Source organism: Cetorhinus maximus, chromosome 21, assembly GCF_964194155.1.
Source record: "Cetorhinus maximus chromosome 21, sCetMax3.hap1.1, whole genome shotgun sequence".
Classification (NCBI taxonomy): domain Eukaryota; kingdom Metazoa; phylum Chordata; class Chondrichthyes; order Lamniformes; family Cetorhinidae; genus Cetorhinus; species Cetorhinus maximus.
Genome location: NC_135899.1, coordinates 1,691,770 through 1,715,643, shown reverse-complemented (window position 1 = coordinate 1,715,643; position 23,874 = coordinate 1,691,770). Strand labels below are relative to the sequence as shown.

The 23,874-nt window shown below is 45.9% G+C and overlaps 1 protein-coding gene across 5 annotated transcripts in view; it reads right to left on the bottom strand.

Moving 5' to 3' along the window:
• Positions 1 to 22,677, bottom strand: part of kifc1 (kinesin family member C1) — a 29,895-nt gene extending 7,218 nt beyond the window's left edge. The window contains exons 1-14 of one of the 5 annotated variants that reach the window (XM_078566425.1): positions 22,480 to 22,677; positions 21,418 to 21,541; positions 18,569 to 18,706; positions 17,766 to 17,865; positions 15,629 to 15,703; positions 15,051 to 15,107; positions 14,336 to 14,552; positions 12,743 to 12,941; positions 9,247 to 9,414; positions 8,786 to 8,914; positions 3,902 to 4,018; positions 2,486 to 2,659; positions 1,292 to 1,459; positions 599 to 737 (exon numbers count right to left, since the gene is read on the bottom strand). In XM_078566425.1, coding sequence (XP_078422551.1) covers positions 599 to 737; positions 1,292 to 1,459; positions 2,486 to 2,659; positions 3,902 to 4,018; positions 8,786 to 8,914; positions 9,247 to 9,414; positions 12,743 to 12,941; positions 14,336 to 14,552; positions 15,051 to 15,107; positions 15,629 to 15,703; positions 17,766 to 17,865; positions 18,569 to 18,706; positions 21,418 to 21,516 — 1,780 coding nt within the window. In that variant the 5' untranslated portion in view covers positions 21,517 to 21,541; positions 22,480 to 22,677. The remainder of the gene's footprint in view (positions 1 to 598; positions 738 to 1,291; positions 1,460 to 2,485; positions 2,660 to 3,901; positions 4,019 to 8,785; positions 8,915 to 9,246; positions 9,415 to 12,742; positions 12,942 to 14,335; positions 14,553 to 15,050; positions 15,108 to 15,628; positions 15,704 to 17,765; positions 17,866 to 18,568; positions 18,707 to 21,417; positions 21,542 to 22,479) is intronic. The other 4 variants (XM_078566426.1, XM_078566428.1, XM_078566427.1 and 1 more) reach the window with 4 other exon arrangements.
• Positions 22,678 to 23,874: the final 1,197 nt, after the last annotated feature.

The following is a 23,874-nucleotide window of genomic DNA, read 5'->3' as shown; positions in this document are numbered from 1 at the left end:
CATAAAGGGAAACCAAAAATCATCTGCCAATATGTAAATAAGAGGTGAGGTACTCCCTATTAGGTACAAACAGGTAATATATGCTTGTGTAAGTGTTTGATTAATGAAATTGATTTTTTGGATGAACAGAGGTGTAACAAACAGGGATACCAATCACGGCAACAGGGCGTAGGATAGCAGAATAGGCAAAGAAGTGGCAGATGGAATTTAATACAGAGAAAAGAGTGTGATGGTGCAGATTGGCAGAAAGGATAGGGTCAGGAAATAGAGACTTAATGGCACAGTTTTGAAGAGTTACCGGGACAAAGGCACCTACTGCATTGATCTTTGAAGGTGCCAGGATATATTGAGAGACTAGTTAACAAAGTATATGGCATCCTGGGCTTCAGAGATAGAGGTATTGAGTACAAAAGGAGGGAAGTTTGCTGAACCTTTATAAAGCCCTACCTAGGCTAAAATTGGAGGTAGTGTGTCCAGTTCTGGTCATTACACTTTCGGAAGGATGCAAGAGTCCTTGAGGAGAGTGCAAAGATTTACCAGAATGGTTCCAGGCATGAGGAATTTTAATTACAAGGTAAATGATGGGACAGATACTCACATGCACACTGGAGTTCGCGGTTAGAGTTGCTCCCTTCAATCATCAGCTGGAAGACACTGTGGCTCCGTGAGGAACGATCATTCGCTGCCGTTTTTGCTACTGAGCGATTGGCTTTAGCAACAGCAATCAAATTGTGAACCTGCGTTGAGGGGCACAGGATCAGAGAAGACACATTTAGCTGCAAGTAACTCAGCACATCTGAACTTTAACTCTGCTTCCTATCTCAAATTTCTCTTCCAAATGGAAGGTGCTAAACACAGCAATTCCAACTTGATGAAATTTAAATGGAGCCAAAAGGCCTCTTGGAACATTGCAAGGGAACCACTGAGCCTCAAGCCTGTTCCGCCATTCAGTGAGATCATCTGTGATCCAACTCCATTGGTTTTCAACTGATGGCAAGTTATTGAGCCAGGAGAAATCCAAATGTAAAAGCTGAAGAATGAAAACTTAGTGACAGGTGATTTGCCTGAGGTGGGCACAGAGTACAAGCAGCCCTGCTCAGTTTCATGGTAAAAAATGTACATTTTTCTTTACAGCTTTTAATGTCAAACCAATAACCTGGTCCTGCTCAAGGATACAGTGAGTAGTCACTGCTGGGTTGAATTAATCGTGCACCATATAAACAGCCCAGAAGCAGATATTTCTTCTGTGAAGGGGTCAAATCATAAAATCAAGTACACAACAAGAACACACCTGATCCTCTGTAGTGACGGTGACATATTTGAGGTTTGTGACATGCAGCTGTTCACTTTTATTGTTGAGGCGTTTGATCTCATACTCGACATTTTTTTCTGGTTTCATCACAAGCAGGTCACGAAGTGTCTCATTGTAGATCTCCAAGAAGCTTGCAGTGAATTTATACTGAAACAACACAAATAGTGTTCACAGATTAACAGCTGATGGAATGAATTGACACAAAGTAGTTGGTTGGTCAGAAAATAAAGCATGAATCAATAGCCATAATAAGCTTAAAAATTAACCTTTGCACTGCTGAATCAGAGCCTGTTGGCACTAGGTCATGTTTCATGAAGCAGATTCATCAGGAAACTCTAAGCTAAGTTTTCTGTGCCTTTTAAGCACTTCAATGACAAAATGATTGCAAATTCTAAAATTAGTACAAATACCACACCCCCCCACCTCACTTCACAAAATTCCACATACATGTTGCAAGTTCTGGCTTTACACCCTGAATTTTATAGCCACGTGTGTTGGATTAAGGGACGGTACAACAAACAAGTCAGAGCAAACTCTTCTCCATGTCCAAGGCACAGTGCCATAACAAATTAAAAAAGTACTTTCCTACATTAGTTCAAGCACTTTGAGACAACTGGAGGTCACATAAGGAGTTACAGAAATGCAAATTCTTTCTTCCAACAACTGTAATATTGCAAGAAGGAAGTCAAACGCAAGGTTACATCTGGAGTTTATCAATTCCTGTCAAGTTGGCCAATATATAGATGCTATGAATGGACTCTGCGCCAGCAAAGAAGAAAAACAAAATATTTGGACAGAGATCATTAGTGTCTAAAGTCACATACAAATGACCCCTTGGGTGTAATTCCAGAAGGCAGCAGGCATCTACAAAAATTAGAGACCAGGCCTACAGAAGCTCTGCTCTGGACATACCTATCCCACTGCACTATACTTCATATGAATTGCTTCTGCATCAGAGACGCCAATCTCACTCTCACATTCTCAGACCTAATCCCTGGTCACCAACAGTATCGGGTGATTGAAGGGAAGCATGTTAAAGTAACTACAGGTAGTTTACCAGTCTCTTTTCCTCCCACAGGGTCCTAATACCGTATATAAGATACTAGGCAAGGGTTAGCTGCAGCTTTGCACTCCCAATGCAATATGATGTATACACTCCCTGCAGTAACTCACTGTCCATCCCATGGTCTTCAGTTGCTGTGCCGTTGAGAAGATCTGATCAACAGCTCGAGGAATCATCCCCTTAGTTTCAGATGTCATGTCATCGGGTCCTTCCATAGTAAAGGTCTTCCCACTGCCTGTTTGCCCATAAGCAAAGATGCACACATTGTATCCATCCAAGGCAGACTGGAAAGAGGGGAAGAAAGACAGGCCGAATTACTCATGTTGAATGCCCTCTTTGATTTTGATCCCCCAATTTTCTGCTCTGCCCTTCTCTAAAGCACTAACTGCTTGCATATAGAACCAGAAGTGCAATGGGCACTATCCATTATCAATGAGTGGTAGAAACACGGACTCAAATCTGACCAGGCAGTACCACAGGTACTCCAGGCAGGGGCCCAGAGAGAGCCACACCAGAGGTCAATGGTAGTATCTCTAATGCATAACTTAGCACAGGCCGGTCATCAAACCCTGCGCCTCATTCTGTATAGTTTAATCCACAAATTGGTGCTGTTACAAGATTCAATACGGTAGATACAAAGAAACAAATCACAGGGCCACTTAGGAGAAAACTTCTGCACACCAAGGACACCTAGAACTCTGCCTCTAAAACGCTGGAGGTGAAGACTGAGTTGAATTGAAAGTTAAGACTGAAAATGAGAGATTGTTATTCTTTTTTTTTATTATTTATTCATGGGATGTGGGAGTCACTGGCTAGGCCAGCATTTATTGCCCATCCCTGATTATCCTTGTTCAAAGTCAACCACATTCCCTAAAGGACATTAGTGAACCAGATGAGTTTTTATGACAATTGGCAATAGCTTCGTTGTCATCAGACTTTTAATTCCAGAGATTTATTGAATTCAAATTCCAACATCTGCCGTGGTGGGATTTGAACCCTGGTCCCCAGAGCATTACCCTGGATCTCTGGAATACTAGACCAGTGACAAAACCACTTTGACACCGCCTCCCCCAGGTTTAGTGCCAAGAGCAGGTAAATGGGGGTGAAGTACAGGTCAGCCATGATCTAATTGAAATGTGTAACAGGCTCAAGGGGCTGTATAGTCTCCTCCTGTGCTTACTGTAGCACTGCAGGTGGAAAGGGTCCAATGAACACGAAAATGCATCCATCAAAAACTGAATACAAAAGTTAAAGTTTCACACCAATAAGGTAGTCAGACTTGTTTCGGTTAAGTACTGACATCTGAAGAATTATTCAGATTAGAATGGCTGAGGCAATGAGTAGCTTCTCAGCAACATTTACTGAAACTGCCTGCACACACAGAACTGAGGAGGCCTCCTGTACAAGGCTACCTGCCCCCTCTCTTCCCCCTACCCTCCGGCCCCAAACAATTCTCACTCACTATCTGGACTCCCCTACCCCCACCATTACCTGGGCTAACTTACACCCTTCCCCCACCTCTTTACCTGGACCAGCTGAGAGATATCTTCAAATACATCTTTCTGCTTTGCCAGTGGCTGGAATACACGATCAAAACTGAAGTCATATTTCACCTCGTCTTTCCGATCGCGACCAATGTGAGACTGTAGACAGGGACACAGAAGGGAGAAAAGTCAAGTTTGTAAATAAACTAAAGAAGTAGACATTCACAATTTCCTGCCAAGCCGGTATTGCATGCATGGAAAGGCAGTGTTGCAACTGCAATAGATCAAAATCCCCCACAACTGAATTCCATTTCGGAAATAATTCCCACTGTCACATGATGGTATCTCTCACCATCCAGTAACCACTAAGAGCATTAAAACATAAGAAATAGGAGGAGTAGGCCATTAGGCCCCTCCATTCAATAAGATCATGGCTGATCTGCCCCAGGCCTCAACTCCTCTTTCGTGCCAGCTCCGCATAGTCCTCAGCTCCCCGATATTTCAAAAATATATCTACCTCCTCTTTAAAACACTTTCAGTGATCTAGTCTCCACAACTCACAAATAGGTATTCCATTTTGGAGGCTGATGAGGGTGCTGGTTCCTCCAGGGAGTGCAGACAGAGCCAAGCTTCTGGTACCACAAGCAGCCTGTCTGTACAGGAGGGGAGGAAAAGCAATCGTAATAGGGGATTCTATAGTCAGGGGAACAGATAGGCACTACTGTGGCCGTCAACGTGTCTTCAGGATGGTATGTTGCCTCCCTGTTGCCAAGGTCCGGGATGTCACTGAACGGCTGCAGGGCATCCTGAAGGGGGAGGGTGATAAGGCAGAGGTCATGGTACATACCAATGACATAGGTAGAAAGAGGGATGAGATCTTGCATCAAGAATTCAGAGAGTTAGGCAGTAGACTAAAAAGCAAGACCTCTCGGGTTGTAATCTCTGGATTACTCCCAGTGCCACGTGCCAGCGAGCTCAGAAATAGGAGAATAGCGCAGATGAATACATGGCTTAAGAGTTGGTGCAGGAGGGAGGGATTTAGATTCCTGGATCACTGGGAACGTTTCTGGGGAAGGTGGGACCTGTACAAGCGGGACGGTCTACACCTGAACCAGAGCGGGACTAACATCCTTGCGGGCGGGTTTGCTAGTGCTGTTGGGAGGAGTTTAAACTAACTCGGCAGGGGAGGGGACACAGAATGTTAGCAGATAGGGACACATCATAATACAGTGAAACAATCAAGTCAGAGGGAGTACAGCTGCATTAAGTTTCAAGGGAGTAAGGCAAGGCTGGATGGCCTTTACTTTAATGCCAGGAGTATTACAGGTAAAACGGATGAGTTAAGGGTGAGGATCGAGATGTGGAATTGTGATATAGTAGCCATCGCTGAGATGTGGTTGAGGGAGGGGCAGGATGGGCAGCTCAGCATTCCGGGATAAAGAATCTTCAGGCGAAACAGGGGAGGGGGTAAAAGAGCAGGAGGTGTTGCATTATTAGTTAAGGAGTCAGTTACTGCAGTAAGGAGAGATGATATCTTGGAGGGGGCATCGAATGAAGCTTTGTGGGTAGAGCTTAGGAATAAAAAAGGGGGAACCACATTATTAGGTGTTTATTATAGACCCCCAGATAGTCAGCAGGAAATTGAGGAGCAAATATACGCACAATTTGTGGAGGTATGTAAAAACAATAACCATAGGGTAATTATATTGGGTGATTTCAACTTTCCCAACATTAATTGGGATAGACATAGTGTTAAGGGCTTGGATGCAGTGGATTTCTTGAAATATGTACAGGAGAACTTTTTAGGTCAATATGTCGAGCGTCCAACAAGGGATGGCGCAGCGCTGGACCTAATTCTGGGGAATGAATTCAGACAGGTGGCTGAGGTGGTGGTGGGCGAGCATTTTAGTGATAGCGACCATAACATGGTACAGTTGAAGTTTGTTATGAACAAAGAAATAGACAAGTTGCAAAAAAACGTTTTGGATTGGGGGAGAGCGGATTTTAGTAAAACACAGCTGGATCTGGCCAATGTAGACTGGGAACAGCTACTTGTGGGGAAATCTACAGAGGAGCAGTGGGGAGGATTCAAAAAGGAAATGGGGAGGATATAGACTCAAAATGTTCCCTCTAGGGTGATAGGAAGGAGTAACAAGCCCAACGAACCATGGATGACCAGAGATATTCAGGTTATGATGAGAAGGAAAAGAGAGGCTTTTAGCAGGTACAAGGGAAGCAAATCAGCAGAGGCATTAGTGGAGTACAGAAAGTGTAGGGTGGAGCTAAAGAAAGCAATTAGGAGAGCAAAGAGGGGATATGAGAAAGCTCTGGCTGGTAAAAGTAGGGAAAATCCTAAGATATTCTATAAGTATATCAATGCGAAGAGGTTAACCAGGGAAAGAGTAGGGCCCATAAGGGACCAAGGGGGCAATCTATGGGTGGAGCCAGAGGACATCGCTAGTGTTGAATGAATATTTCAGATCCGTCTTCACCCAAGAGAATGAGGGTGAAGTTATCGAACTCTGGGAGAGACTGCGAGGTTCTTAAGCAAATTGATATAAGGAGTGACAAGCTATTGGAGGTGTTGGCAGGCTTAAAAGTGGACAAATCTCCAGGTCCAGATGATTTGTGTCCCAGACGGCTGAGGGAGGCAAGGGAGGAGATTGCAGGGGCTCTGACCCAAATTTTTTAATTCCTCTCTGGCCACAGGGGATGTGCCAGAGGACTAGAGAACAGCTAAGGTGGTTCTGCTATTTAAGAAGGGTTGTAGAGATAAGTAGGAACTACAGACCAGTGAGTCTCATTTCAGTGGTAGGGAAACTATTGGAGAAAGTTCTGAAGGAGTATCTATCTCCACTTGGAGAGGCAAGGTTTGATCAGGGATAGTCAGCATGGCTTTGTCAGAGGGAGGTCATGCCTAACAAATTTGATTGAATGTTTTACGTAGGTGACCAGGTGTGTAGATGAGGGTAATGCAGTTGATGTAGTTTATATGGAAATGAGCAAAGCCTTTGACAAGGTCCCACATGGGAGGCTTATAAAGAAGGCAAATGCACATGGGATACAGGGTAATTTGATAAGGTGGAATCCAAATTGGCTTACTTGTAGGAGACAGAGGGTGATGACAGAAGGATGCTTTAGTGACCGGAAGCCAGTGTCCAGTGCTGTACCACAGGGATCTGTGCTCAGTCCCCTATTATTTGTCATTTATATAAACGACATAGATGACTGTGTGGGGAGTAGGATTAGTAAGTTTGCGGATGACAAAGATTGGCCAGGTGGTTAACAGTGAGGTTGAGTGTCCTGGGCTACAGGAAGATATAGACGGGATGGTCAAATGGGCAGATAAGTGGCAGATGGAATTTAACCCTGAAAAGTGTGAGGTGATACACTTTGGAAGGAGTAATTTGACAAGGAAGTATTCAATGAACGGCATGACACTAGAAAGTTCTGAGGAACAAAGGGACCTTGGCGTGTGTGTCCACAGATCTCTGAAGGCGGTGGGGCATGTTAGCAGGGTGGTGAAAAAGGCATATGGGACACTTGCCTTTATCAATCGAGGCATAGATTACAAAAGTAGGGAGGTCATGTTGGAGTTGTATAGAACCTTGGTGAGGCCACAGCTGGAATACTGTGTGCAGTACTGGTCGCCACATTATAGAAAGGATGTGATTGCACTGGAGGGGGTGCAGGGGAGATTCACCAAGATGTTGCTTGGGATGAAACATTTAAGTTATGAAGAGAGGTTGGATAGACTTGGGTTGTTTTCGTTGGAGCAGAGAAGACTGAGGGGTGACCTGATCGAGGTGTACAGGGTGGATAGGGATCAGCTGTTCCCCTTAGTTGAAGGGTCAGTCACGAGGGGACATAAGTTCAAGGTGAGGGGCAGGAGGTTTAGGGGGGGATGTGAGGAAAAACATTTTTTACCCAGAGGGTGGTGACGGTCTGGAATGCACTGCCTGCGAGGGTGGTGGAGGCGGATTGCCTCACATCCTTTAAAAAGTACCTGGATGAGCACTTGGCACGTCATAACATTCAAGGCTATGGGCCAAGTGCTGGTAAATGGGATTAGGTAGGTAGGTCAGGTGTTTCTCACGTGTCGGTGCAGACTTGGTGTGCCGAAGGGCCTCTTCTGTACTGTGAGATTGTGATTCTAGAGAATTCCAAACATTCACTACCCTTGGAAGAAATGCCTTTGCATCTCAGTTTTAAATGAGTGTCCCCTTATTCTGTAAGTATGTCCCCTAGTTAGAGATACCCCGACTTGTGGAAACATCTCAACATCTACCCTGTCAAGCCCCCTCAGAATCTTGTACATTTCAATAAGACCACCCCTCATTCTTCTAAACTCTATGAATAAAGACCTAACCTGTTTAGCCGTTCTTGATAAGTCAACCCCTTCATCCCAGGAATCAGCCTACTGAATCTCTTTTGAATTGCCTCCAATGCCAGTATATCCTTTCTTAAATAAGGGGACCAAAACTGTACATAGTGCTCCAAGTGTGGCCTCACCAACACCCTGTACAGTTATAACAAAATTTCCCCTATTTTTAAACTCCAACCCTCCTTGCAATACAGGCCAAAATTTCATTTGCCATCTTAAATACTAGCTGCACCTGCATGATAACCTTTTGCAGTTCGTGCACGAGAACAAACAGAAAACAAGCAGGGAGAGTGGCCTATGTACAGTCTGCAGGCCCTACCCTACCTCTTAACACTCAGGAGTAAGTGGACAGCACAGCCACCCCTTTCCATAGGTCCAGTAAAATCAGTTGGACAACTCTTCCATTTTCTGCTTTGTGGAAAGAATAGAACGTCCTTGCCCTGTTCTTGAATCTAGCCTGCAGCAGCATTGTTGCAGTGGGTTTAGCTGGGGTGGAGATCACCAGTTTGAAGGATCAGATACGTAAAACAGGACATTCTTACCTCCTCCCTTTTAGTCAGGGCGATCACCTTCTCATCACTGGCCGAGAACTGGACATGTTCAATTTCACTGCTATCTTCCTTCTCAGAATCCAGAACCGGCCGTACGCGGCAGATCACACGGATGTTACCCTGTAGGGAAGAGGAACAAATTATTGGTTACACATGGGGAAAAGGAAAAGAATTCCTCAAGCCATCTATTGCTTGTGGAGACAGAGCTACAACAGGAGAAAGCTCTTCATAGACACCTATACTGTTCCACCTCCACACTGAATTACATTTGCCAGCTACTGCCCACTTCAACACTGGACTGTATTTGCCACATACTGTCCATTCCACATGTCTTCAATGCCCCCAGCCCCATTTTGCGAAATTGCAAGTTTCAAATTTACATTCTGATTATCTGGAAAATAGAAGGGTGCCTGTACAGGCTCCTGGCAATGGCTGACTTGGCCCTCATGTACCTTGAGCTCTTGCACAGTGTTGTGCAGCCTGCGCCTCTCCTGTTCTGTATGGTGCAGCCTTTCCTCCCGATCCACGATCACTTCACGTAGGGATGTGATTGTTGAATGTTGCTCTTCTACGTACGCAAGCTTTTGAGAGAGCTCCATCTCTTTCAACTTCAGCTTGTTCTAGACAAAGTGAAAACATGGCCAGTTTGTGCTATTATTTTAGACACCATCTGAAAGGGGTATATTCATAAACACAGTACACAACCAACCCAAAACATTTACATAACATAAGAACTAGGAGCAGGAGTAGGCAATTCAGCCCCTCGAGCCTGCCCCGCCATTCATTACGATCATGGCTGATCTCATTTCGGCCTCAACTCCAACTTCCCGCCCTCTCCCCATAACCTTTCAGCCTGTTACTAATTAAGAATCTGTCTATCTCCTCAAATTTATTCAGTGTCCCGGCATTCACTGCACTCCGAGGTAGCGAATTCCACAGATTCACAACCCTTTGAGAAAAGTAATTCCTCCTCATCTCTGATTTAAATCTATCACCCCTTAGCCTAAAACTATGGCCTCTCGTTCTAGAATACCCCAGAAGGGGAAACATCCGCTCCACGTCTACTTTGTCTGTCCCCTTTAGCATCTTATATACCTCAATTAGATCTCCTCTCATCCTTCTAAACTCTAGCGAGTATCGGCCTAAACTGCTCAATCTCTCCTCATAAGACAAGCCCCACATCTCTGGAATCTATCTAGTGAACCAACTAAATCATTCCTCAAGTAAGGGGACCAAAACTGTGCACAGTACTCCAGGTGCAGTCTCACCAATGCCTTGTACATTTGCAACAACACTTCCCTATTTTTATACTCTATTCCTTTAGCAATAAATGCCAAAATTCCATTTGCCTTCCTTCTTATCTGCTGTACCTGCATACTAGCTTTCAGCGATTCATGCACGAGGACACCCAGATCCCTCTGCACTGAAGCATTCTGAAGTTTCTCTCCATTTAAATAATAAGTCGCCTTTTTATTCTTCCGACCAAAATGGATAACCTCACACTTATCCACGTTAAACTCCATCTGCCAGATTTTGGCCTATTCACCTAACCTGTCCATATCCATTTGTAAATTTCTTATTTCTTCATTGCAACTTACTTTCCCACCTATTTTGGTGTCATCTGCAAATTTAGCTATAGTACCTTCTATCCCTGAATCCAAGTCATTAATATAGATTGTAAATAGTTGGGGCCCAAGGACCGAACCCTGTGGTACCCCACTAGTTACAGCTTGCCATCCAGAAAAAGGCCCATTTATCCCGACTCTCTGCTTTCTGTTGGTTAGCCAATCCTCAATCCAAGCTAAAATATTACCCCTAACTCTGTGTGATCTTATCTTGTGTATTAATCTTTTGTGTGGCACCTTATCAAAGGCCTTCTGGAAGTTCAGATATCCTACATCTACAGGATCCCCATTATCCACTTTGCTTGTCACATCTTCAAAGAACTCTAGCAAATTAGTCAAACACGATTCACTCTTCATAAAACCATGCTGACTCTGATGGATTTGCATTTTGACTTTCCAAATGCCCCATTACTACTTCCTTAATAATAGATTCCAACAATTTCCCAACAACAGACGTTAAACTAACTGGTCTATAGTTTCCTACTTTCTGCCTCCTCCCCTTTTTTGAATAAGGGTGTTATATTAGCATTTTTCCAATCCACTGGAACCTTCCCAGAATCCAGGGAATTTTGGAATATTATAGCTAATGCACCCACTATCTCCGCTGCCACTTCCTTTAAGACCCTGGGATGTAGGCCATCAGGTCCTGGGGACTTGTCACCCTTTAATCCCAATAGTTTGCTCAGTATTTTTTCTCTAGTGATGGTGATTGTTCTAAGTTCCTCCTCCTCTATATCCTCTGCACTACCTGTTACTATTGGAGTGGTACTAGTATCCTCCACTGTAAAAACTGAGGCAAAATGTTGATTAAGCGTCACTGCCATTTCTGCGTTCCCCACTATTAACTCTCCAGTCTCGTCCTCCAAGGGACCAAATTCTCTTTAGCTGCTCGCTTTCCTTTTATATACTTGTAGAAGCTTTTGCTATCAGTTTTTACATTTTGCACTAGTTTTCTTTCATAATTTACCTTTGCTCTTTTTATTATTTTTTTAGTAACCCTTTGTTGATCTTTAAAAGTTTCCCAATCTTCCAGCCTGCCTTTGCATTTTGGCATGCCTTAGTTTTTGCCTTTAAGTTATCTTTAACTTCCTTGCTTAGCCATGGATGCTTTTTCCCCTCTTACCATCTTTCTTCCTCATTAGGATATATCTTACTTTGTTCCTAGTAAACAGGATTTTTTTATTGTATTCTTTCATGGGATGTGGGTGTCACTGGCAAGGTCAGCATTTGTTACCCATGCCTAATTGCCCTTGAACTGAGTGGCTTGCTAGGCCATTTCAGGGGGCAGTTAAGAGTCAGCCACATTGCTGTGGGTCTGGAGTCACATGTAGGCCAGACCGGGTAAGGACGTCAGATTTCCTTCCCTAAAAGGCATTAGTGAACCAGGTGGGTTTTTACTACAATCAATGATAGTTTCATGGTCACCATTACTAGACTCGCTTTCAATTCAGATTTTATTAATAGAATTTAAATTCCACCATCTGCCAAGTTGGGATTTGTCCCCAGAGCATTAGACTGGGCCTCTGGATTACAAACCCAGTGATATTACCACTCCGCCACCGTCTACTCTTAAGGATGCAGGATTAGTTTAGTCAGCTTGCATCATCCATTGGATCATAATGACATGTCCCTCCTAGCATGTCATCCAAGATTAGGATTAAAGATGACACTAACCAAATCCACTGCACATAAGACTGCAAGATTGCAAATTCTAATTCAGGCTGCAAAGCCTACTAATACTGACCCATGAAAATCATTCCCATATCTCAACTCACCTCCCTGATCCTTCTGCATTGCCAGAACACCCAGAGAAATTCTGAACACACCTGAAACCTAATCTTCTGGGTACCATGTCCCTCCAATTCTTCATTATCAGCTACAGCTTTCATCATGTGAAAAGGCAACTCCACCTGAGGGCTGTTTCAGGTATGGCAGTGCAGTGCCTCTCTGGTATAGAGCTGACTAGTATCCAAATGGTATGTCCCTAGATAGTAAAACTGTGGACTGGAGTGAGATCAGATCACTGACTTGCTTGTTAAATCAAAATCAGAATTATTACAGTGCAAGGGGCTATTTGGCCCACCATGTCTGCGCTGGCTCTCTGGAGGAGCAATTCAACTGCGGCTATTCCCCCACCTTCTCCCCGTAACCCTGAACATTCTTCCTTTCCATACAACAGTCTAATTCCCTTTTGAATGTTTTCATTGAGCCTGCCTCCACCTACTTTCTAACTTGACATACCTGAGGTGTACCCTTCAAAGTGCACTTAGATCCTTTTCTGGGAAGGGGGAAAATGGTCAAACATCCAAAAATGTGACACTACCTCAGTATCCTCAGCCAAGGTGGAGAGGGTCTGATAGTTGCTTTGGAGCACACTCCTGCTGTTCTTTAGTTCTTTAACCTGAGCAGTTAAGCGTTCTACTTCGGTTTCCTGTACCTCCAACACTCCCTGCATGGCAGTATTCTCATCTCGGCACTTCTCCAGCTCCACTTCTCTGTCCTTCAGCAGCAATTCCATTGTCCTAAACAGAAATGGTGAATAGTCAAGGTTTCTGGACTGGGAAAAGACTGGACACATTCACAACAACTTGCATTTATACAGCACCTTTAATGCAGTAGTCACCACCATCACCATCCCTGGGTATGCCCTGTCCCACCAAAGATGGCAGCATAGTGGTTTACAGTTGGGAGTTGCGCTGGGAGCCCTCAACATCAATTTCTGGCCTCATGAAATCTCATGGCATCAGGTCAAACCTGGACAAGGGAACCTGCTGATTACCACTTTCCCCATCAACTGAGGAATCAGTACTCCATGTTGAACACTATTTGGAAGAAACACAGAGGGTGGCAAGTGCAAAGAAGAAAGAATTGGGTGGGGGACTTCAACGTCCATCACCAAGATGTGGCTCGGTAGCACCATTGACTGAGCTGACCGAGTCCTAAAGGACATAGCTGCTAGGTTGGGTGTCTGGCTAGGCCAGCATTTATTGTCCATCCCTAATTTCCCTGGAGAAGGTGCCAGTGAACCATCTTGTACCTACAACACATGGACTGCAGCGGTTCACCCACAATGCTTTTAGGGAGGGAGTCCCAGGATTTTGCAAAAGTGAAGGAATGGCAATATAGTTCCAAGTCAGTATGGTGCGTGGCTTGGGGGGGAACTTGCAGTTGGTGGTGCTCCCATGCATCTGCTGCCACTGTGTTGGTGGTGGAGGGATTGAATGTTGAAGGTGGTACATTTGCTGAACAAATCCCAAGTGTGCTCAGAATTACACCAATTTAAGATTATCAGTCAGGTTCACAATGGAGCTCACTTACACTTGCTAGAAGCTACATTTATTCACATGCAGAGACCTGTCCTCTGCAGGCAAAAGAGCACCTTTTTTGAAATAAAACAAAGCATGGGGGGGGGGGGGTACACAATACTTCCCCTGCTGCCTTCGCCAACCAGAGCTGACTTGCTAACCAATCAGCACCACACCCACACCCACCCCTCCACTTTTCTCATGCAGTAAATATTGTTGTTCCCTTTGAAATTTGGCATTTTTGCATCTGCCCTGATGAATACAAAATGAAAAGCTTCAACAGCATGTCTCTTGTTCAGCAATACTCAAGCTCTGTACTACCAATTGACTATCTGATTTAATTATTTGGGTCAACATGGACAACAGCCTCTCTCTACCACCACCACCGCCCCATCCAAATCACTAAGGGGGCTGGCACAAAAATAGCGAGTTAAGCTAGAAAAGTACCAAACGTAGTTGAAGGTAGTTAACATGTACAACTTTTCTCCCTCATGATGGTGTGAAATCATTGTGAAATACAGAGGATTTTGTTTTTAAGTGTTTTTGCTGCAGGTTTATTCCTGCTATTTATTACTGGTGCAAATAGCCCAATGATACAATACAATACTAACTTTAGGTTGCTTTGCAGTTCTTTGATCTGCAAGCTGGCAGAATCCAACTGTTTGACTCTCAGATCCATGCCCTCTTGAAGCTGCCTGCTCTGCAGCTCAGAGACCTCTAGCTTGCTTGTGTACTCAGACATCCGGGTCTTCATGTTACCCAGCTGCACCTTCATGTCACTAAGGTGCCCTTTCAAATCCCAAGCTGGGCGCTTCTTGGAGCCAACTGCTGGAAGGTGGACAAAAAAAACGGTTCACTGCTTTTTCAAATGCAACTATATCAGCAACAAAAAGTGTATTTGTGACCTGGGTGTGAAACTACAAAACAAATCTACAAAATGTAAGATACAATTTGCTGGAATAAAGTCAAATAACTTGACATAAATGAGGCTCATGGGCCATGAAACATGAAGGTGGAACTGGAGTTTATTAGCTTTGAATAAAAATTAGAATTTGAGTAAAATACCCTAACCTACAGCTCTGGGCAACACATTTCTTCACTAAACTACATCAAAATATGCTCTACGGAACCTCACAGGTGGACAGAAGCTTACCAGACCTGTAAGCTATAGTGCAGTTTGCTCCCTAACCTTTCCAAAGATGACTAGAGTTAATATCTTATTCCAATATTAATTGACCCCAAATATGCTTTTGAATTACATTAGGAGCAGTCCCCCTCCCAAGAGGTCAGCCCTGTATTGAGAGCATTAGATATCAAGTACTTTACCTGCTGTCTGGGCAGAGGATGGTGCTGTGACTGCTACTCTTGGCTTCTTCCCCATAGCTATCAAAGAAAGAATACGTAAGAGGAATGAATGGTTCCTTAGTAGAAAAAGCATGCATCAGGTCTGTAGAGAGACAAGTTCCACACTCAACTCAGAAAACTCATTACCATCCTGCAGTTTGAATAGATGAAAATTGTTAATTATTAGCTGCAGGACCTCAAAATGACTTCCAAGCTCCCCGGTAATTAGAGTTTTTGTCCCTTTTAACTCTCTCCCGTCCAAATCACTTAAGGCTATAATACCAAGCAGCCACCAGTACTCAGAATGGTCCAGTCACTAACCCAAGTGTTAGAGCACCTTCACTCTTCCAGAAGGGAGAGAGCCCCATTGAGAGTGAATTCCATCCTAATATACTGCAGTTGTAGGTTAGAACACACTATGCATCAGCCATACAGTAGTTTAAATCATTTTATAATGCACATGGTCTGGTTGCATTGAGGTTTAATTCCACGTCCACTGGTTTATGCTGATTATTTCCTTCCTCCCCAGAGGGAAAACTCAAGGCAAGAATCACACTTACCTCCAGTTACAGTGGCGGCACAGTTCACAGCCTGAGTTCTAGTCGCCACCCCTTGAACAGGTCTCGCCAATCTAGCTGTGGAAAAGGATACGGTGCAGTTATATACAGAACTCTGTAGAGAGGCATCCATTCATTGTAAAGCTGCAAAAAGCCCAGCAGAGCTGGCTCACTGGTATACATGTCATAAGCACGTCACCTGGTCACAGTGATCTTTGTTTGTGATCACATTAACTTTCAGCAAACACTGCAGCTCAAGTATCACAAAGCTCATCCACGCTAGCCCAGATCTACACATACTCAGCTTCAGTTCCCCACCCCATAACTTATTCATAGTGTTAGGAAATAGAGATAGTTTAAGTAAGTTATATTGGTATTTGTAGATGTTGGGAGTGAGTTTTAGCTTTAAAGTTTAAGTTTGATTTCTATTTCTGTACCTGAGTGTTAAGAAAGGTCAAATAGAGTTTTAGTTTCACTTTTAAAAGGTGCTTGCATTTCCAATGAGGCTTTTACGACTGTTGCAGCTAAGGTAAACAAACAAGGGTGGAAGAATTGGGCTGTTGTCTAGCAATAAGGGTCCAGAGAGGCAGGGTCCCACAGACACACAGAAACAGCAGTTTTAAGTTAAATTTGAAGCCAAGTCCCCAGAGAGACCAGACACTGGGAAAGGGAGCTGCAGATTTCCCAAAAGAACCAAAAGGTCCCAAGGCCAAAGGCGTGAGTCAGAAACAGGGGAACGTCCAAAGCAGATCTTCTAGTCAAAGGAAGGACAGAAACCTGAGAAAAGGTCCAGTTAAGTGAAGTTATAAATGAGGGGCAGGGGGAAAGGCTACAAAAGCTTCAGATTTAAAGAGACAAAAGCTGCAGAAAGCAGATTTAAAGCGAGAACAGTTTGCAAGAGGCAAGATGGTCTAAAGAGACAACTGAAGGTCTACAACTCTTTGCTATGGGCATGTGAAGCAGTGGTACTGTTGATGGGTAAGTCAGTGAGAGAGACAGTGCATTGAATACATGTGGCAACCCAGGGAGGAACCTGGGAAGGAGAGTTCGAAACCCTGGGGGTGAACTCTTGCGGAAGGTGTCCGAGAGAAAGCATTGGTTTGGGAGAAGATTCCAAGACGAGATCTTGGACTGTGGATTGTAAACCGTTGCGTGAAAGACAGATTCGGTGACACTGGTTGGCTCATGGTGTAACAAGTGTCGGGGGTGGTGGGGGGGGAAACTGTTGAGAGATCCATTGCATCCGTTTGACGTGGCATCTGTCACTTGGGTTCACAGTGTGGTGTGTCTGACCACAGGGTGCCTATTGGTTTACATGGACTGTACTTGCTATGAACATTAGAGTATAAAATAGCTTTTGCAGCTCATGTTATCCTTATAAATCTATATATACACCTGTAAAGGTATAGTTGTGGGCGAAGGAGTAATGCAATATAGTTAATCTTTTCTTGTTGAAAAAATGTTTTAATTATTTTGTTAAAAGTTCATTAGCTGACTCCAGTGACAGTCCAGTAGCTACTCTCCACGTGGATAAACAAACAAATAAAAGTTAGGATCTATCACTTTAGAATCTCTAGGTTTCACTCTGGGATCAGGCTTGTCCAGTGGTAATCTCAGCTGGGGATCATAACAGTAGTTACATCAAACAAAATAATACATTCTGCTGTGGACCTGTATAGATTGGAACAGATTCCCAGAGTCAAGGCCAGATTCAAAGGGGTCCCCTAGACGAGTGCGAGTCATTGAATCATTTCATCCATCAAAAATTTAGGTGGGTGATGTGAGGGAGAGGAGGAGGAATATTATGGGTGACCATATGGGCTGTGGCATTTTGAATGTTGTCATACTGAGGCGTGAGGAATCTAGCCATGAGCAGACCAGGATTACAACAAGAAATCTGCTCCCTGGCCTTTGCAGTCAGCAGCTGAATAATGAACACACTAACTGCCCTTTCTGTAAGAAAAATGCTATGTTTTGGGAGCACTCCTTGGCACATGTGGCATGCTCTATGCCATCAGCAACAGTAGGCATTTGGTAAGCCAACAGCACACAACTTAAATTAGACTGTAAAAGGACATGCAAAGAGGATGAAAAACCCTGCATCGATCGTCAAATCTGAAACAAGGCTCAGATCACATACCTCCACACTGGCTCCTTACCCCAATCGAGGGCCTGTTTGAAACCATTTTGCTGCTGGTGGATGCAGTGCTGCAACCAAATTTCTTCACAACTACGGCAAGCTACATCAGGTAAGAAAAATTACACTTCATTATCACTAAAAGGAACTCTCAACTGGCTTTATTGTCACTCAGCATTAGCGACTCAAAACTTAGAAAAATCAGCTCAGACATGCCCCCAAAATCATCCAGCTGTAGTACTCAAAGCAATCTTTGATTCAAAAGTCCATTCCAGTGACAAGCTTTATTTAAAACAAGCAGTTTAACTTTCAACCCGTTTATTCAGATTGGTGCCATCCTCAAGAATGCTTCTACTGTTCTATGAATAGTGCAGTGGAATCTTTTACATCCACATGCAGGAATCTTGGTTTAACATGTCATCTGAAAGATGGCCATCACCTCAGCATTGCACTCAAATGTCAGTTTAAATTGCAGTTCAAGAATGCAGTGTGGTGCTTGAACCTACAAACTTCTGACTCAGAAGTGAAAGGTGCTGTATAAAAGCAAACTTTTGGCCCTTTATGAGATGGGCTTGCAGAGCATTAATGGAGTTAAGACACCAATTTTAGTTACAGGCTGGACAATCTGTGGTGCAGAGACCAGGTTTCAGGATCAACGACGTCTGGAGAAAAATTGCTGCAATGAATTCAGGGTTTGTTGCTGCTTTGATACTTGTCGTGTTTTTGAGGCATTTATCACAGCTTCCCCCCACCAATCACTGTATATCCCCAAGTCTATGACTACAGAGCCACTTTGAGGGACTCACATCTGTGTTGTCCACTGTTGTATTCAGTTTCATTCTCTTCACTGAAGGCTGTGGAAGACGTGAGCGCTGCGATGGGTTCTTGTTACCGTTAACCACAGTCTCATCGATATTCATCGTCCGATCCTTCAGAGGGGAGCGCTGTCAAAAGCGAGCAATTGTTTCAGTGTCACCAGCACCCGCGTGTTACATTTAAACTATCACAAGTGGAACTGCTAACTTGGGACCAGAGTCTGGAAACACGTTGAGTAGTTCTGAAGAGACCAAGATAATCAAACAAAAAACCGCTCTAAAAATGGAGGGTCTTTTGTAAGGTGATGGTAGGGGCAGGGGGTGGAAAAGAGTGGGTGGGGGATCTATTTTGTATATTTTAATGAGAATGGTGTTTGAGAGTTCCACCTCAAGTTAACCATATCACATACAGCGAGTGGTTTATCCAAGTGTTGTTAACATGCAGTGATTTAACTGTACAGGGTAATTTGAGCAAAGAGGTTCAGTCCTTCATGAATTGCATTCCCAGCAGTGTTACTTTTGTGGTTTTGTTCACTCTATTTTTAAATCCGCAGACTATTCACAGGCAAGTCATGTCCTCCATCAAGTGTTTTCACTTGCTGAGATTTAAGTGAATTTGTCACTTAGTCAGGAATGAATATAGACCCACTCTAGGGCTCATCACATATCCTCCATCTGACAAGTCCGTCACTGCTAGACAAACAACAAGAAAGCAAACGTATAGTTAAAGTCTTGAGCAGAAGAAATTATTTTGCAACTACAAAGCTAAGCTGGTAAATAAGAGTGATTCTTTTTCTTCATCACTCAGAATTTAAAAAAATATATATATTTTTATAGTCCATGTGGTGTAGGTACACCCACAGTGCTGTTAGGGAGGGAGTTCCAGGATTTTGACCCAGTGACAGTGAGGGAATGGTGATATATTTCCAAGTCAGGATGGTAATTGACTTGGTGGGGAACTTCCAGGTGGTGGTGTTCCCATCTATCTGCTGTCCTTGTTTTTCTAGATGGTAGTGGTCGTGGGTTTGGAAGGTGCTGTTGAAGGAGCCTTGGTGAATTCCCGCAGTGCATCTTGTAGATGGTATACACTGCTACTACTGTGTGTAGGTGGTGGAGGGAGTGAATGTTTGTGGATGGGGTGCCAATCAAGCGGGGCTGCTTTGTCTTGGACAGTGTCGAGCTTCTTCAGTGTTGTGGGAGTTGAACTCATCCAGGCAAGTGGGGAGTATTCCATCACACTCCTGACTTGTGCCTTGTAGATGGTGGACAGGCTTTGGGGAGTCAGGAGGTGAGTTACTCAGCACAGGATTCCTAGCCTCTCACCTGCTGTGGCAAGACTGCAGAGCTTAGATCTGATCCGTTGGTTGTGGGATCACTTTGCTCTGCCTATCATTTGTTGCAATGCTGTTTGGCACGCAAGTGGTCCTGTGTTATAGCTTCATCAGGTTTGACACCTCATTTTTAGGTATGCCTGGTGATGCTCCTGGCATGCCCTCCTGCATTCTTCATTGAACCAGGACTGATCCCCTAGCTTGACGGTAATGATAGAGTGGGAGATAATCCAGGCCATGAGGTTACAGATTGTGTTCGAGTACAATTCTGATGCTGCTGATGGCCCACAGCGCCTCTTAGATGTTTAGTTTTAAGTTGTTAGATCTGTTGGAAATCTATCCGATTTAGCACAGTGGTAGTGCCACACAACACATTGAAGGGTATCCTCTCCACAACGACTGTATGGTGGTCGCTCCTATCAATACTGTCATGGACAGATGCATCTGCAGCAGGTAGGTTGGTGAGGATGAGGTCAAGTATGTTTTTCCCTCTTGTTGGTTCCCTCACCACTTGCCACAGACCCAGTCCAACAGCTATGTCCTATAGGACTCTGCCAGTAGTGGTGCTACCAAGCCACTCTTGCTACCTCTGCTGGGTCTGTCCTGCCAGTGGGACAGGACATACCCAGGGATCGTGATGGTGGTGTCTGGGACATTATCCGTAAGAGTCATCCTCACAGAATCATATGTCAGGCTATTGCTTGACTAGTCTTCAAGACAGCTCTCCCAATTTTGGCACTAGTCCCCAGGTGTTAGTAACGAGGACTTTGCAGGGTTGACAGCTTATTTCTTCATGGAGAACTTCTGTGTCTATCACAGCATTGACAGCTCTTGTCTGATACAATGAGGACAATGAAATCTTCAGGATAAATTGGAAAAATTAGTTCACGACCCAAACACAAGGTACCCTTCAGCTTTACATTTCCTCTGCCTTAGTGGATTAGATCACTTGTCTGGGGATTCCTGGTCACATCATGTAGCTTCATACACTCCACATTCAAACACCCAATTGCATTTAACATCATACCTGTAATGTAGGCAGATGTCCCAAAGCACTTCATAGAGGTGCGATCAGAAAGAAATAGATGCTGCGGCAAAGGAAGGGGGACTAAAACTTTGACCAAAAAGCCTTTTAAAGGTCATAAGTTGGCAGAGGTGTTTACACAGTTAAAAGCTCCAACATTAGAAGCTTTGAAATACTGATCAGCTCAGAAGACCTACTCCATACATCAATTGTGGAGAGGATTAAGATCAGGTATTGTAACTGTTGCACTTGCACACCCATCGCTATTTTACATGTTTCCTCTATTCATCTCCACTGTGCAGAAAAGCCATCTTCTCCAGCATCATCTCAGCCTTGTCTCGCTGCACAGTTTCCTCACAGGGCTTTTTAAATCTTGTCTGATGTCGTGTTGGTCCTTTGATATACAATACACAGAGCAGCAGTAAAGGGCCTGCACTTTATCTAGGATCAGAAACAAGATTTCTCCTTCTGACTGATTGACTCACCTCTGTATTGTCATCTGTCACTTTGCGTTTTTTGGCCATGGACTGTGTAACACCCAGGGGCTGTTGCAACCCTGGTAAGGTCTGACCAGCTGCAGCCATGAGTTCGCTCCTGTTCAGGGGAATGCTGCCAAAAGCAAGAACAATGTCGGTGCCACTTTCACCCACATGGTATATTTATACAATGGAAATTAGGAAAGAGCAGCAAGAGTAGGCCATTCGTCCCTTTGAGCCTGCTCAGCCGTTCAACTAGAACATGGTTGATCATCTACCTCAACACCATTATACTGCACTATCCCCATGTCCCTTTATGTCATTAGTATTTAGGAGTCTTGAACATACCCAATGACTGAGCCTCCATAGTTCTTTGGGGTAGAAAACTCTTCGCCCTCGACCTCCCCCACCCTCGGCCCCCCCTGCCCCCACCGTCCTCAACCCTCCTCCATACTCGGCCCTCCCCCCACCTTGACCTCCCTCTCCCCTTTGACTTCCCCCCACCTTCCCTCAGCCTCCCCACTAACCCCTCAGCCTCCCTCCCTCCGCCTGCCTCCCGCCCTCCCCCCCCTCCGCCTCTCTTCCCCCCCGCCCTCCGCCTCTCTCCTCCCCCCCCGCCCTCCGCCTCTCATCCCCCCCGCCCTCCGCCTCTCATCCCCCCCGCCCTCCGCCTCTCATCCCCCCCGCCTCAGCCTCTCATCCCCCCCGCCTCAGCCTCTCATCCCCCCCGCCTCAGCCTCAATCCCCCCCACCTCAGCCTCAATCCCCCCCCACCTCAGCCTCAATCCCCCCCCACCTCAGCCTCAATCCCCCCCACCTCAGCCTCAGCCTACCCCCCCACCTCAGCCTCAATCCCCCCCACCTCAGCCTCAGCCTACCCCCCCACCTCAGCCTCAATCCCCCCCACCTCAGCCTACCCCCCCCACCTCAGCCATCCCCCCCCCCACCTCAGACATCCCCCCCCCCACCTCAGCCTCTCTCTCTCCACCCCCCCACCCCACAATTCAGCCTCTCCCCTCCCCCCAGTGTGAACCCTCCTCTCTCCCTCTTTCTCTCCCTCACAGACTCTACCTCCTAAAGCTCCAAACTGACAAGCCGCCGCCGCCTTCACCGCTTCAGCGAATCCGCTCCTTTCCCCCCTGGAGCCGGGATTATTTATCGATTTACGAAATGAAAATAATTATAATAATAAAAATGACAACAAATTAATAAAAAAAAAATCTCCAAACCGCCCAGCGTCCGGCAGCTTCTTTAAATATCCCGCACTCTGCTCCCATTGGCTGCGGCCTAGTCACGTGCGCCAGGATCTCCACCCCATTGGTCAGTGAGGCTCCGCCGACGGTTAGAATTCAAACCGCTGACGGTTGGGGCCGAAAATCAAACCGGCTCCTGGGAGCGAAAAGCAGCAGCTGTCAAAGCCCGGACCCGGAACCGGGACCGACACCGGGACCACCCCCCCATCCCCACCCTCACCCCCATCCCCCATCACCCCTACCTCACCCCATCACCCCTACCTCACCCCAAACCCACCCCCCCACCCTCATCCCCACCCCCATCACCCCTACCTCACCCCCAAACCCACCCCCATCCCCACCCTCACCCCCATCACCCCTACCTCACCCCCAAACCCACCCCCATCCCCACCCTCACCCCCATCACCCCTACCTCACCCCCATCCCCACCCTCACCCCCATCACCCCTACCTCACCCCCATCACCCCTACCCCACCCCCATCCCCACCCTCACCCCCATCACCCCTACCTCACCCCCATCACCCCTACCTCACCCCCATCACCCCTACCTCACCCCCATCACCCTACCTCACCCCCATCACCCCTACCTCACCCCCATCCCCACCATCACCCCCATCACCCCTACCTCACCCCCATCACCCCTACCTCACCCCCATCCCCATCCTCACCCCCATCACCCCTACCTCACCCCCATCCCCACCCTCACCCCCATCACCCCTACCTCACCCCCATCCCCACCCTCACCCCCATCCCCCATCACCCCTACCTCACCCCCATCACCCCTACCTCACCTCCATCCCCACCCTCACCCCCATCACCCCTACCTCACCCCCATCACCCCTACCTCACCCCCATCCCCACCCTCACCCCCATCACCCCTACCTCACCCCCATCACCCCTACCTCACCCCCATCCCCACCCTCACCCCCATCACCCCTACCTCACCCCCATCACCCCTACCTCACCCCCATCCCCACCCTCACCCCCATCCCCCATCACCCCTACCTCACCCCATCACCCCTACCTCACCCCCATCCCCACCCTCACCCCCATCACCCCTACCTCACCCCCATCACCCCTACCTCACCCCCATCACCCCTACCTCACCCCCATCCCCACCCTCACCCCCATCACCCTACCTCACCCCCATCACTCCTACCCCACCCCCATCACCCCTACCCCACCCCCATCACCCCTACCTCACCCCCATCAC